The 16,379-nt window shown below is 38.6% G+C and overlaps 1 protein-coding gene across 1 annotated transcript in view; it reads left to right on the top strand.

The window, feature by feature from the left end:
- RNF180 (ring finger protein 180) overlaps nt 1–16,379 on the top strand; it is a 91,491-nt gene that overhangs the window by 29,120 nt on the left and 45,992 nt on the right. The window contains exons 3-5 of the mRNA XM_054714304.1: nt 2,904–2,999; nt 4,660–5,619; nt 10,606–10,641. Of these exons, the coding sequence (XP_054570279.1) occupies nt 2,904–2,999; nt 4,660–5,619; nt 10,606–10,641 (1,092 nt within the window). The remainder of the gene's footprint in view (nt 1–2,903; nt 3,000–4,659; nt 5,620–10,605; nt 10,642–16,379) is intronic.

Genomic DNA, 16,379 nt, shown 5'->3' with positions numbered 1-16,379 from the left:
CTCACCTGTATCAATTGCTGTATCTGATTTTAGTCTTTTGTTGTTGCTGTTGACATAGAAGTATGCTTTAACTTTTAACTATTTAGAGAAAAGTATATGCTTATTTTATATTAATAGTTCTCAAATGAAGGAGATTGGGTTGGGGTTCACATATCAATCAACTGTGGAATGTTTTCTAAACCTACCTTTCTTCTGTATAAGTTGGTGTATGTTCTTGGTTAATTTAAAAATAAATGATGCCCCAGGTTTTTGTTTGTTTGTTTTGTTTTGTAAGCTTAGGGAAGAATAGCAGCATTGTGCTTTAAAACGTACTTGGACTAAAGATGTAAGAAGGCTCATTGCCCTCAGAACGATAAATTTAATGGTTTATTTGGCATAGGAAGCTTAGTGACTGAGGACAGGAGTATTGAAGCCAGACTGCCTGGATGGATGTCCTCGCTTTGCTGCTTATCTGTGACCTTGAACGAGTTACATAAAAGTTGCTTCATTTCTCTTGTTTCTCCTTATTTGTAAAATAGTAAAACCCTTAAGCAATGCCTGGTCATAGTAATAACTTTTTGTTAACCTAGTAAGAATAAGAGTAAGTACATTGTAAAACCTCTCCCACCTACCTAGAACTACAACTCCAATGTTTATTCTCGTAGGAATGTTCATATAGCATCTGTAAAATTTATAGTAGATGCCCTTGCTATCTTAGTTTTCTGAGAGTTTTTTTTTTATCATGAATGAGTGTTGAATTTTATCAAGTGATTTTTTCCACATGTATTGAAATATTCTTCATGTTTTTCTTCCATATTCTGTTAATATGTTAAATTATATTGAATTATTTTTGCCAGTCTTATTTATCTTTTCAAAGAACCAACTCTTATTTTTTTCTTTTGTCTTTTTGTTCTATATTTCATTTATTTGTGCTCAAATTTTTTATTATTTTACTTCCTTTGGGCTTTATTTGTTCATCTTTCTCTAGTTTCTGAAGGTGTGATGTTAGATTATTTGAAATTTTTCTTGTTTTTTGAAGTAGACCTGTACTGCTAATAGCTTCCCACTCAGTACCTCTTTTGCTGCAGCCTCCCAAATTTGGTTATATTGCATTTTCATCTGTCTCTATGTATTTTTTTAATCTCTTATTTCTTCTTTGACCCAATAGTTGTTCAATAGCATGTTGTTTAATCTCCACATATTTGTGGTTTTCCAGATTTCTTGTAGTTTATTTCCAGTTTCTTACCTCTATAGTTGGAAAAAATGCTTGATATGATTTCAGTCTTCTCAAGTTCATTGAGACTAGTTCTGTACCCCAAAATATGATCCATCCTTGAGAATGTTCCATGTGCACTTGAAAAGAATGTGTATTCTGTGGTTTGGGGATGGAAAATTCTAAAAATAGTAAGTTCATTTTTTCTGATAAATCATTTAAGGCTGATATTTTCTTATTGACCTAATGTTTGGATGAGCCATCCATTGCTGTCAGCAGGGTGTTCAGGCCCCCTACTTAATTGCATTTTTGTCAGTTTTTTCCTTTATGTCTGTTAATAATTGCTTTATATATTTAGTGCTCCTAGGTTGGGTGCATATACTAGTATATTGGCAAATGATTAATTGTCCCCTTTATCATTATAAAGTGTCTATCTTTGTCTCATGTTATCAGTGTTTTTCATCTTACCTACTTTTATCAAGTTTAATGGTGAATCATGTCTAATACTTCTTACTCCAGCATTTCTAGAATCAATATTTTATTTTTATTTGAATCAATTTTTAAATAAAATTTAAATTTTACAAAGTATAATATATTCTCTCATTACAACATTCATGGAAAAGTTATTTTCCTTTTAGGTACTTTTTTATTTACATACATATTTCCATAGGAAAGTATAATACTGTCTTTAGGCTGTCTATGCTTTTAATATCATAATACAGAATGTATGTATTTCTTTTTCACTTGATTTTTCAAAGAAAACCGAACAGTATGTATTAGGGATATATCTTATTAGTACAAACAAATCTACATCACACTCTTTGTAAGTCACGGTACTATTTTCAGTGAGAATAGAAATTGGTCCTCACTAGCTCATCTTCTGCACTTACTGTGGATGCTTTTCATTTTTTCCAGGCCTTTCCAGCCACCCTGCGATGTTGTGCTATTTCTCTCTGCCCCAAATACTGTTGGCTGGAGACACACAGACTTCATCTTCACTTCCAATAGTTTCCCAGAGCCCTTCCTGCTTCTAGTTTCCACCACTTGGGCATGGACCATTCTTTGTGTGGTTCTTATCTATTATGTACTTGGGTACAGTATGCTGCTGGTTCCCTCATTAATCTTTCAGAGGTTCCTCTCAATTTCTGGTTCATTGAAATCTCCCCATCTGTATTTTCTAGTTTAGCTATTAATTTAAAAAAATTTTTTTTAAATATCTTGTATAGGTTTTGTGGTTTAACAGGGAGAATAGACTAGAATATGAACTTACATTGCCAGTTTGAAACCAAGAATTAAATCCCTCTCTGCCTGAAATGTCCCTGTTATCATCTTATGAGGATCTATGATAAAATAACTTTCGTAGGTTTGGCCGACACTTTTAATAGATGAACTCAGTGAACTGGAGGGCTTTCTTTTTTCTTTTTTTTTTTTTCTACAGACAGTTATTCCCTGAAAATACTTTTTCTTTTCTTTTCTTTTCTTTTCTTTTCTTTCTTTTCTTTCTTTCTTTCTTTCTTTCTTTCTTTCTTTCTTTCTTTCTTTTTTGTCTTTGTGGGTTTGTTTTTGGAAATGGGAATGAGGAGAGGAGGGCAGTGTCTATTTCCTTCCTAGCTAAAATTGAACTTATATTTTTGTGTTTTATTCAAATATGAAATTTGTGAAATGAATTCTGAACTGGTAATAACTAATACCATGCATTTTGATATAACAGGATAGATATGACTCCGCTGATGATCAAAATACCTGTCGTGTGTGGCACATGAATATAGAAGCCCTTCCAGAATGGATAAACCGCCTACTACAAAAAGTAAGTTTCCGGAGTCAGAGTGAAATTAGGGATGTACTGCCTTCAGCGTCCTTATTTTAGAGCTATTTTTCTTAGATGCATTATTTCAACAGACATGGAAGGCTATGCCATTCTTTTTTTTAAAATTATTTTTCAAAGGAGACTTGACTTGGGGAGGTGAACACACGGTACAATATACAGAAGCTGTGTAACCCTGGATTACACGGATGGCTTCTTCGTTATCACTGGAGTGCTTCTGCACTTGTCGGCCTCAAACTTGCGTTTGGTCCTTGCCCTGGCTTGAAAGCTCTTCCCACAGATATTCACCTGTTCTTTCTCAAGGAGACATCGCCTGACCTCTCTATCAACTATCCTCACTGTTACCACTATTCACACTCCTTTCTCCCATCTCTGCTCTACCTACCTATCTATAAGTTACACAGACACAAACTATAAGTAATATATAGTACTTTAAATAATGCATAAGTAATCTTACAAATATAAATACATGAATTATTATACACATTTTAAATTTAATGTATACAATGCATATATATGCACTCTTGTCCATTGCCCAGCTCTCCATGAAGAATGTAGACTCCATGAAGTCAAGGCTCTTTATATTTTGTTTATTACTGCATCCCCAGCACATAGAACAGTGTCTATTGAGTGAATGAAATATCCTGTATATAGTATTCATGTATGCATAGTAAAATAAACTGGGTAATTAATGACTTATTAACACAGTAAAAATCAAACTACCACACTTTTAAGGATCTTTAATGAAATATAAGAGCAAGAACTCATCTTGTTAAAAGTATGGTATCATTATTTCTCACCATTCAAGACACAAGTCCTAGAAAACTATAAATAATATGAGTTTTAGAAAAATACAGTTGTCTTTCTCCACTGACTACCTTAACTTTTTTGTTGCTGTTGTTAAATGGTAACATTTGATAGCTAGCTATTCCTTGCATCCATTTTCACATTGTAACGATTTCCCGGGGAAATGCCAGTGGGGTGCTTGTACGTGTCCTGAACTTCACAAACTGTATTGGGACACAGCAGATGTTTCACTGCCTCTGTTGAAAAGATGATTTTAAGCCAGCCCATCGTTAATTTTGAATCTGAGTATGGGAAGTGCTCCCTCTGGTGTGTGCAGCCAATATCTTTTGGTTGCATGTAAAAAGGCCGGAAGAGCTTCATTCTGACGGTTGGGGGAAATTCCCTCCCACAGTGCTTGGTATGCAAGAAGTGTATCAAAACAGACACTTTCCTGTGAGATTTTACTTGCAAATTAAGCTCAGTAGACTGATGTGCTTCCTGGTTCCGTAGTGTATTTTTCTTTTCATTAGCTCACACTGTATCCATATTCAACCTCTTGTTTAAGAGATTCATTTAGAATTCTCAGGAGTATTGTTTCAGTGGGCATGAAGTGCAGTATGTTATCATTCTGATGAATGAACTTTGCTCATCTCTATTAGAAAGCTTGTTTCCACTGACTGTTCTGTCTACTAATCAGAAAACAGAAAGCCAGCCTTTTCTGTGGCATAGAAAACTCTCATGTGGTTGGCTTACACACACACACACACACACACACACACACACACACACACACACATTCTTTTTTTTATTACTTTACAATGAACGCATTGTCTTTATCTTCCTTTATTACCTGTAGGCCCAGTGGACAGTGGGAAAACTGAATTGCCCTTTTTGTGGGGCCCGTTTAGGGGGCTTTAATTTTGTCAGCACTCCAAAATGTTCCTGTGGCCAGCGTGCAGCTGTACACCTCTCCAAGAGCCGGACCGATTACCAGCCAGCACAGGCAGGCCGACTAATGAGACCGTCACCGAAATACTTGTCACATCCTGCAGCTCGGTCAGGTGGTGACGGCGAAGCTCTGCTGACGGGCGGCACCTTCAGAAACAGAAATTGCAGGCTTTTAAACATGGCCCAAAAGAATAATGGCCCTGGGAGGTTAACAGAAGCACTGTGCCTGGAGGTGCGGTCGACGTGTGTTCAGATGAAGGAGGAAAAACTGCTCTTCAAAGCATCCGATTCAAAACACCAGCTTTTTGTCCCGCAGCCTGTGGCTGGCAGATGCACCAGAAGAGCTTCCCACAGAAAATCACAGAGCTTGGATCTGAGCATCAGTGAGAAGCTGACTTTATTACCCACGTTCTATGAAATACATAGTAAGACTACCGCCTGTCCCAGACGAAATGAAACCCAGCCTGAGGACCTTCTGGACCTGCCTTTAGAATCTAGTAAAAATAGCTGTTCCCTTCACATATCATCAAGTTTTGATTCTAATATGCTGCTGCCGAGGTTTTCAGCGGCTCCCCGTGAGCCCCAGGCACGAAGAGGAGGAGGGTTTCAGAGTGGTCTGGGAGCTTCTGCAGGGTACCCTGACCATGCTGGTGCTAACGGCCTGGCGTTCCTGATGGACCTGCCCTCCGCTGGCAGGCGCACGCTGGAGGCCTCGGACCAGGAGGAGCGCCTCTCGCCCCTGGACATCCTGCGCGCGGGCAGTTTTCCGTTGGGTGCCATTCATCAGAGGCTCAGCAAGAGAGAGAGGAGCAAGTTGAAGAATCTGAGGAGGAAGCAACGAAGGCATGAAAGATGGTTGCAGAAGCAGGTAATTTTTGAAAAGAGTTTACTAAAAGTTAAGTTCTACATTATAAATGTTGACGCTTGGGGTGGAGCTAACTTTGAATACCTTATTTATATAAAAAAATCGGTTTTGATCATTTTTGAAATGACATTTCTCTCTGGGTGAACTTAATAATTATGCAGCTGTCTTGTAATTGGCATGTTTATCTCTATGCTCACACATGTTTACAAAATATTCTTTTGTGAATTTTTTCCCAGTACTGTTAATATTTTAGAGGAACAGTAATGTTCATGATATTGAGACTAGATGGTCAAATACATTTTAAATTTATTCAAGTTAGGATTTTAGTTCAAGTTAAGTTGAAGCAAAATAGTTGCTCTAAGAAAATCTAATCAAGTGACATTCATTCTCTTTCATCACATTTAGCTTTAATGGGTATTTTCCAGGACCTTATTTAAGTGCCCACATGATGCAGGTATGGTTAACTGTGATGCTGTGAACATAATCTAAAGCAGGGTGGGGAAGGTCCACAAAATCATTAGGTCTGGCCCTGTCAAGGCATTAGGGGTGAGTTAATTAAATGTTTGACCAAATATAACAGGCTAATGTTTAAGTTGAGAATTTTGTAGGGCCTGTAAAAGATGTTATAAACGTTCAAATGGCCCTCGGCAGAAAAGAGGTTCCCCACCCCTGATCTAAAGGATAATTGACCATTACTGTAGTTTTATGTGAGAGCATGCTTCTCTTTGGTTTCAGCTTCTGTACCCGGAATGGTATGTTCAAGGGTGGGGTGTGTGAAGGGACTAAGCAATAAAAATTAGGTGCTGAGGAAAGCAATTAAAGTCAATGGATAAAAATTTGGACGTTTGAGGACTAGTATATTTCTACATAAACTTTATTTTTGCAAATTGCCTTTATTATTTTCTTGTTCATAATAGATGAATTCATGCATAGGTGGGGTCCCTTGGCCTGGCCAGTGATCGGGGCCTGCCGGTGGGGCGGGGGGGGGGAGGGAGGGACCACGGGAGGTTGGTTGTGGGAGCGCACTGACCACCAGGGGGCAGCTCCTACATTGAGCATCTGCCCCCTGGTGGTCAGTGCACATCACAGCTATTGGCCGGTTGTCTGGTCATAACGGTCACTTAGGCTTTTATATATATAGACTAGTGACCTGTGGTGTGAAATCACGTGAGACCCAGGACCCCTTTCCCCACCCCACCCCTCACACCATGGGACCGCCCTGAGTCCCGGAGTCCCACCCTGCATGGCCGCCGTGCCACGGGACGGCCCTGAGTCCTGGAGTGCCACACTGATGCCCCGCCTCCGGGCCACGTGCAGCAGCCACCGGGCCCCACCCCAGCGTGCACACGTGGGATCGCGGAAACCCTGGCAGAAGGCACGTGAAGCGGATGCTGGGACCGGGCCGTGGAAGCCCTGGCAGAAGCTGCACGGAGTGGCTGCCGGGACCCCGCAGGGCCGTAGGAACCCCGGCGGAAGCCGCGCAGAGCGGCCGCCAGCACCCCCACACCCCTGCGGGGCCTCAGGAACCCCGGTGGAAGCCGTGCGGAGCTGACGCCGGCCCCGCCCCTACTGTGCACACAGCTTTCTTGTGATGGTGTTATGGTGTGAGGGTTAATTTGCATATTACCTCTTTATTATATAGGACTAGAGGCCCAATGCACAAAATTTGTACACAGGTAGGGTCCCTAGGCCTGGCCAGCGATCAGGGCCTATCTGTGGAGTGACCAGTGGGGCAATTGGGGGGACCCCCATTGGCACCTGCCTTGGCTGGCCTGGGGCCTGCAGGCTGGGGGAAGCTCCTGCGTTGAGTGTCTGCCCTTGGTGGTCAGTGCATGTCATAGTGACCAGTCGTTCCATCGATCGTTCGGTCGATTTACATATTAGGCTTTTACTATATAGGATAGTAGTCCTTACTCATCAGTATGTTGAATATTAACACATTACAGACCAGTAGTTTTATTGCTAGCTTTACCCAGTGGCCAGATAAGTTTCTATTGAATGAGTACAAAAAACGTTTTACATAAATGTTAAAGGCACGCTTTAAAATTAAATACCCATTGCATTTTGAAGTCACTTATTACATATTTTTACAAGCTAATATCTTTTTAAAGTATGGTACTTTGTAAAATTTAATAGTTTGTGTAATATGAAGCAAGAATTCTCATGATCCATCCACAATGTGTTAACAATGTCATCAAAGCTAAAATGTAGAAAGCTGCAACTTTACATAATAGTTCATTCTTTTAAAAACAATTAAGCAAACTCATTATTGCTTATGATCTAGTTATAGCCTGAACAAAATAAAGTTACTGCTTTAAGTGCTTTAATTAGGTTATGTATTTTTCATTTTTCAATTAAATAGTACAATTATAATAATAGGTAATAGTTTATTATATTTTTGACTGGTTAACTGACAAGAATATTCCAGTTTGGTTTATTTGCAAGTGATGATGTAATGTGACATCAAAGCATATATTGTAGAATGTATCAATGACTATATTTAGCACCATTATAAAATACTTTATAGTTTGATTTATTGAAGCTGTAAAATTTTTTAAAAAAAATTATTGAAAATTTGACCTAAACCTAGATACATTGGAGATAGTCACATGTTAAGTGAATATCCAGAAAGAACACCTTAAAAGCAATGTGGAGCCCAACAGGTGTAGCTCAGTGGTTGAGCATGGACCCATGAGCCAGGAGGTCACAGGTTCCATTCCCGGTCAGGGCATGTGCCTGGGATTGCAGGCAGGCTCGATCCCCAGTAGGGGGTGTGTAGGAGTCAGCCAATCAATGTTTCTCATTGATGTTTCTATCTCTCCATCCTTCTCCCTTCCTCTCTCTCTAAAATAAAAAACAAACACATATTTTTTGAAATGTGGAAGGCTCTAAAATAATTCTCTAACAAATAGACATTTAAAAGAAATATTAAAATTATACTTGTGCTGTATTGTAAGTATATACAGGTTACATATTTGCAAATTTAAAAATGTGTTTAATTCTTGGGTTGGGTACTTCTGAAAACCTCAGCTATCTTACTAATCATTTTCCAGCTAGGAACACTTTATAGAGTTTAGAGCAAAGCAAGACTACAGTTAATGTTTTTTCCCCTTTGATGTTTACTTTCATTCATTCACACACATGTGATTTAACCCATCTGCTTAGCGAATAAATGAGTCTTAGACCTGTGACAGGTCAATGATATGCTGATATCCTAATAGGTTTCTTTGGTTGCGCAGGAGCTACAGGCAAATGCCCAATGTCTCCTTAGTAAAGAAGATTTAAAATAGAAATGACATGGGTTTGGGATATGAGTGTACATCATGGTTTGAGCCAGAAAGAATAAAGATAGCCCGGTTTGGCTCAGTGGATAGAGCGTCGGCCTGCGGAATGAAAGGTCTCAGGTTTGGATTCCCGTCAAGGGCATGTACCTTGGTTGCGGGCACATCCCCAGTAGGAGTGAGCAATAAATGTTAGGTGCTGAGGAAAGCAATTAAAGTCGATGAAAATTTGGACGTTTGAGGACTAGTATATTTCTACGTAAACTTTATTTTTGCAAATTGCCTTTATTATTTTCTTGTTCATAATAGATGAATTCATGCATGGGTGGGGGTCCCTTGGCCTGGCCAGTGATCGGGACCTGCCAGTGGGGGCGGGGGGGACAGGGTGGGAGGAGGGGACCGCGGGAGGTTGGCTGTGGGAGCGCACTGACCACCAGGGGGCAGCTTCTACATTGAACATCTGCTCCCTAGTGGTCAGTGCATGTCACAGCTACTGGCCAGTGTGCAGGAGGCAGCTGATTGATGTTTCTAACTATCTCTCTCCCTTCCTCTCTGTAAAAAATCAATAAAAAATAAAAAATAAATGTTAAATAAAAGAAATAAGATAAAATTTAATAGTTTTTCTAATTCAAACAAAACGTTAAATTCTAGAAAGAGTTAATATTTGAGATTAATTAATGGCTTAGCTATTCAGCTCATCCCATATTTAATAAAGATTAGTTAATTCTATAAGCGTTAATTAACTGGTATACCATGCTTTTGTGTATTTCAGTACATATCCTGTCCTTTTTTTAATGTGGAAGATAAGCATACAATATTTTTAAAAAGTTTTTGTTATTAATGATAACTATTTTAAAGTTTAAATAATTGGTTGGAAAATCTAGATTTCTGACTTTCATTTGACATTTTAAATTATTTGTTTTTGTGCAAACTAGATATACTTTTGTGGCAGATACCATTATAGAAAATGTTAATGACACCACAAAAAGTTGTTCAAATTTTTGAAGCTTAGGAATATAAATGAGATTGATATTGAAGCAGAAAATACAACCAGTTTTCAGTGGTTTTGTTCAGCAAATGTTAATTAAGCATCTACTTTGGGGAAAGACAGTGCTGAGCTACATTCAGCCAACAAGCCTTTTTTAATTCAGCATAGTCTTTTTGGTTGTGTTTTTTCAATTATTATCATGCAATAAAATTGATTTATTCTTAGAATGCAGTTCTATGATTTAAACACATGTATAGATTCATATAACAACCACCAGGAGGGGGACACAGACAGTTCCATCACCCCAAACATCTCCATTGTGCCTTTATAATTGTGCCTTGATTATATCTTCATAATCGTACTCTTGTCCCATCCCTAATTCCTGAAAATCACTGTTCTATTCTCCATTACTTTGGTTTTGCCTTTTTTTAATGTTATAAAATAATAATATAGTGTTATAAAATTAGAATCACGTAGTATATAATGTTTTGAGACTGGCTTCTTTTACTCAGCACAAATGCCTGTGAGGTTCATACAAGTTGTTGCATATGCCCATAGCTGTTTTTATTGCCCAATGGTATTCCATTGTATGAATTACCACAGCTTACCCATTCAGCTGTTGAAGGTTAGGTGGGTTGTTCCAGGTTTTGGCAATTATGAAAAGAGCTGTCATAAACATTCATGTATAGTTTTTGTGGAAACCTGTTTTCATTTCTCTAGGGTAAATACTCAGGAGTGGGATTGCTGAATCATATGGTAAGTGTGTATTTAACTTTATAAGAAACTGTCAAATTGTTTTCCAGAATGGCTATTCCATTTTGCATTCAAAGCAGCAATGTATGAGAGTTCTGTGTGTTGGCATCCTTGCAAACACCTGGTATTCTCAATATTTTTTGTTTTGTCATTCAACAGCTACTTTAGTAATATCAAATTGTATTTCTCTAATGCTGTTGAACATTTTTATGTGCTTATTTTTCATTTGTATATATCCTTTAGTGATGCATCTGTTTAAATCCTTCGGTAATTTTTTAATTGGGTTGTTCTTCGTTTTGAGTTGTAAAAGTTCTTTCTATCTTTTGGATATAGTATTGGATATGTGAGCTGCTGGAGAGTTCTGAGTAGCTCCAGGCTGGGCCTGCAGTAGGAGCTAAGTAAATGGTTGCCGAGTCGGTGAATTGAACAAATAAATGATGTATTCAGTGTCTTAGGTCTGGTAAATGATTTAAGGGTAGAGGCTAACAGTGCTTATTAACCCTGCCTGGCTGCAAGTTGAAATCCTTTCAGGAGCTCTTAAAGTGCCATGCTTAAACTCTGTCAGATTATACTTTGGTTGGTCTAGATGGCACATCACTATGTGCATTTTTGTACATTAAATAAATATACTCTTTCAAGTGATTCCATTGTGTAGTCAGGGCTGAGAATTATTGGACAGAAGATGATCAACAAAAAGGAATTAGTGCTTTAAAACTGAGTTGATAGAATCCTTGACAAATGATTTGTTAACAAGAGCAAAGAGAATTATCCTGGTGGCTGTAACTAGGAAGCAGGTGGAAAAGGAAGACAAGATATTTTGACTTTATATTTTCCAACAACCTAATATAGATCCTTGCTTGTAGTAAAAGACATTATAAATATCCATATCCAAGTACATATATTCAGATAGTTTGTCTTAGCCTGGTATTAAGAAAATGAAAGTTTGACTAAGAGCAAGGGGCGGGGGTGGGAATGGAATGGAGAGGTGGTGGTGGTGAAAGTGATGATAGCAGCTGTTAACATTTATCGAGCTTTACTATATGCTGGGTAAAGGGCATTTTACTTGTATTACCTGATTTTCATGAGCTGTTAGGTTGCTGGAGCATGGGAAAGCTCTGATGACGACAGGGTTTGGGCAGCTAGAGAGGAGCAGGAAGGCACTGGGGAAAAGGCAGCTGGGAAGTAGGAGACCTGCCAAGATGCATGCTCTCCTCTCCCAAGTTTTGTGTAAGGCCACCTTGTTTGGGGAAGGGAAAAACAGTCATCAGGAAGCCAGTCCCAGAGTGACACAGAGAGCTGGAGCTTATCACCTAGGACTGGGCTTAGAGCTAGCTGGGTCTGACAGTTAGAACGAGGCTATGCCTTCAGCTCTCTTAGCCTTGTGTGCCTGGTAGGACTGGGCCTGATTTACATTCTATACCTTCCCATTTGGCTTCATGGACCTCACGGCCCACCTGCTGTCTCCCTCATTGCCCCAGTTCAGCCCTTACAGGGTTTAAAAATCACAGTTACTGGCAGTGCCTCCATGTCCTGTTCAGTCATTAAAACTTCTCTGATGCTGAGATGTTATTTTTGTCTACTTTTCTCACACCTGGGAACCTCACAATATCAGCTTCCATGTGCCCCCAAACTGGGGAGGTTTAGTTGGAATCCTCGCCCTCACTCTGCATGACCAATTGTAATTGTGTCACTTGAGCTTTCTTTTATAAAGTGATATTTTATAGTTAATGTTCAGTTTTAGAAGCAATATAACAGTGTTAGGGAAAGTATGGAAAACTGAGAAAAACTTTACAGGTCAATTGAGTGGTTATCCAAGATTGGGAGGGAGAATATGATCTGGGGTACTGTGTCGGGGGCTCCAACTCTATTGGTTATATTTTAGTTCTTCAGGTGGGTAGTATTATCACAGCTGTTACCGTCTGTTTTATTTCATTTCATGTATCTCCAATATCTTATAATACATCGAAGAGTCAATTATAAATCATACTACCCTAATAATGTCATTCCCTTTTTATTCATTATTTTTGCTACAAAATCTTAGATCATTCATCTTTGTTCTCCTGGTTGTGAAGTGGCAGGCTTCAACAGATGGTATAGCAGACATTCTTTTACCTAAAAGGCTTCATTTTTTTAACAATGCTTTTATAATACTTCATCAAAATAAAATTGAATATTTAATAAACCATGAGCAAAACTTTCCAGTAAAAAATACCTATCTGTTTTGCCTTGGAATGTGCTATCCTGCTCCAAAATTCTACACTTTTAAAAATCCTCACCAGAGGACATGTTCATTGATTTTTGGAGAAGGGGAAGCAGAGAGGGAGAGAGAGAGAGAGAGAGAGAGAGAGAGAGAGAGAGAGGGAGACAGACAGAGACATCAATCGGTTGGGGCTCGTGATTTGAACTCACAACCTCAGTATGTGCTCTGACTGGGAATCTAACCCATGAACTTTCAGTGTACAGGACAGCATTCAAACCAACTGAGCCACACTAGCCAGGGCAAAATATGTCTTTTAAGAAACTCTATGGAGTGCTAGTTTGTAAAGGTGACATGGATCTTCTTGTTTTCCAACACCAGAGGGCACCAAATTTTCTCTTGTAGCAAAACAGTCAAAATCATTTCTTTCCACTAAAGAATTTCATGTACTGGGTAGAATATGGAATAGCATATTTTTAGTCTCTTGAGAGATTAAAAAGAGTGAGTTGTGCTTTGCGAAAAAAAGCTTACAAATCATAGTAAGGCTTTCTCTTGCTGTGATCAGCTAAGACTCTGCTAGTGCTTTTACTGGGCTGCCTTTCAGGGGTATTTATTCTGTTTGTTAGAGGGATCACTGCCTGCGATAAATGACTTTGAAGGAGCTATAGATACGCCATCTGTTCTGGTTTTAAGTGGCATGTACAGTTTTCTGGAAATAGGCATATTCCCTAAATTCAGGATAAAATCAACAGCAAATCTTGTGCTACTGGATGGAGTGGGGTGCTGGCAGAGGGGAGGGGAGTGAAATAATATAAGCCAGTAAGTCATCTCCCTCAAACTGTAACCTGACACCGAAGGGATCCAGGTTGCCTGTCACTACTTCAGCCAATTAAGCAGAGGCAAGGTTGAATCATATATGAGCTTTATTCCAATAATGTCGGCAGTATGGGAGAGCAGCAGGTCATCCACAAAAATCTGCTCTGCACCCCACCATAAGCCAGCGGCTTGTAACATGGAACGCATTGTAAGATCGGTGTGCATGCCCTGGCTAGACTGTAGGCCTCTACAGGGCAGGGCTTGTGTGTCTTTCATCCTAATACTCCACAAGTCCAGCTATCAGGTGGGCAGTTAGTAATTGTTTGTTGAATGTGATATAAAGTGATTTTTAATTTCCTCCTCCTCCTTTTCTTTCATGACTGAACTGGAATAGTTTGTTGAAGATCACTCATGGATCTTAAGTGCTCAAATCATGAAAAATAACATAACAACTGAGAACAAGTATAGTTGAGTGCATGCATGTTGAAGTGGGAGGGAGGGCCTTCTCAAATGGAATATTTACTCTTAGTTTTATTATAAAGGAAATTCCAAAAATAAAGTTCTGTCTTTCAAAGCCAGTACTAAGAGAATGGGACTTGAAGTAATGATAATAATTTTGTTTTTTATTACTTTCAAAACCCTAAATTCTGAAACTGCTGTTTATTAGCTGTGTGATTAAAAAGAAGACTGCTAGGTACTTTCAACATATTTCTAATTTGTACAACAACCCTTTCATATAGGTATGCTTATTTTATAGACAAGGAGACTGAGGCTTAGAGAGGTAAGTTATTTTAATGTAAGTCATCTAGCAAGTAAGTGGTAGCATTGGCAAGAAAACTTTCGTTAATGTTTTAAAATAATCACAAAAATGAAATGTATACTTTAACAATATGTTGTAATTGAATAATATTTCAACTGTGACATATTGAAGGGATTATTGCTGTTGACATCAAAACAATTTCTAAATAATAGCCTATAAAAGATTATTTTGTCTATAGATTTATTATCCTTTTTTTTTTTAATCCAACCACCACTCCCCCGACCCTGACACACACACAGACTGGCACTTAGCAATGTGATTCTGCTGGGCTGGTGCCAGCCCCCTCATTTAACAGGATGTGTCTCCTCTGCTGACCGCTCCTGAGTGTCTTCCTTTGAGTTGCTGATATTTAGAGATGTTGATGTAAGTTTTTCTTTTTAAGGCTACTTTCCTGCATTTGCATTTCTTTATGTACAAATAGCATATACTGGTATATGTAAGAGTTCCTGTCTGCCCACATGTTTCTCATGTTCTAATTTTATAAATTATTTACTTTGGGGTTTTTTTATGTATTGTGTAAATAATGATTTACTTCATTTCTCATCACATAAGTTTATTCTTGCTGTTAAAGAAGCAAAGCATGTTAAGAACAGGTACCTTTTCAAATCGCGTTTTATCATATTTTTAGCATTTATTAGGATACGTGCCTATATTAGGCTTGTTTTCATATTTTATAGTTTTCTCAGAAATGTGTTTTTTCTTTCTGAAAAGTATCTTAAAAAGTTGTAAAACTAAGGTGACTTTTGATTTGAAAGGTAAAATTTGGATAACTGAATGATGTAAATTTGTTGTTGTTTAATTGAGGATCAGTGAATGCTTCAACTCATTAAAATAAACATATTCAGCAATGTAGCCCCAGCCAGGTGGCTCAGTTGGTTGGAGCGTCATCCAGTACACCAAAAAGTTTGGGGGTTTGATTTCCGGTCAGGGTACATACCTAAGTTGCGGGTTCGATACTTTCAGGATATGTATGGCAGGCAACCTATTGATGTTTCTTTCTCTCTCCCTTCCTCTCTTTCTAAAATCAATACAACATATGCTTGGATAAGGATAAAAAAATATTCAGCTATCTATAAAATTAGGAATCTGAGAAAGATGAAATTCGCATAAAATTAATTGTTCAGAAATGAAATCTTAGAAGTACTATTAAGGGCCAGTTAATTTTTGTGAAATCAAAGGCATATAAATATATATGTGCATGTATGCATGTCTATGTAAAAATACTTTTTTATGCGAATAACAATTAGGAACATTTCCCATGAGTAAAGAAAACCAAGATCATAGGTTTTAAAGTTGAGCTTTATTCTATACTGCAGCTAAATTAATTATAGTATTTGAAATAGTTGCAGATCTTTTGATAGTTCCTTGGGGACCTAAATTAATACATACCTTTATCCTTTACATTTGTGGAATTTAATAGGGTTAGAACATGCCTGAAGATAGATGCACCCAATGAGTAGGTTGGCAGACCTGGGGATCATACCACTGTAACCAGGGCTTGACAGAATCCACATGAGTGCCAGGCTATCTAGACAGTCTCTTCAACAGGTGAGCCTGGGTTGAAGGCCAGCAGTAGGCCATGCTGGCATGTAGTAAGTATGAAAAATGTCCAGAAAGAAAAGGAGAAAATAGTTACTAGGGTGGCAGTGAGAGGTGGGGGAAAGAGCCTGGTGACACAGAGGTCATTCAGGTTAGGGTCAGGGAAGGAACCAAGACCCAGATGAGGGACTCGGCTGTCTGCCCTAGGACTCCCTTTCCCAAGAAGACTGGGGTGAACAAGGCAGCATCTAATACGCCCGAGGAGCACAGTAGGGAACCGGCCAGGTGGCAGTGGGAAGGGAAGAGGTCACGGCCCCTGTTACAATTGGGCTACATGTAAGGGTAGATTAATTTAATTGTTCTGTTACA

This window comes from Eptesicus fuscus, chromosome 4 (genome assembly GCF_027574615.1).
Source record: "Eptesicus fuscus isolate TK198812 chromosome 4, DD_ASM_mEF_20220401, whole genome shotgun sequence".
Lineage (NCBI taxonomy): Eukaryota > Metazoa > Chordata > Mammalia > Chiroptera > Vespertilionidae > Eptesicus > Eptesicus fuscus.
This window is presented reverse-complemented; position numbering and strand designations above follow the sequence as displayed.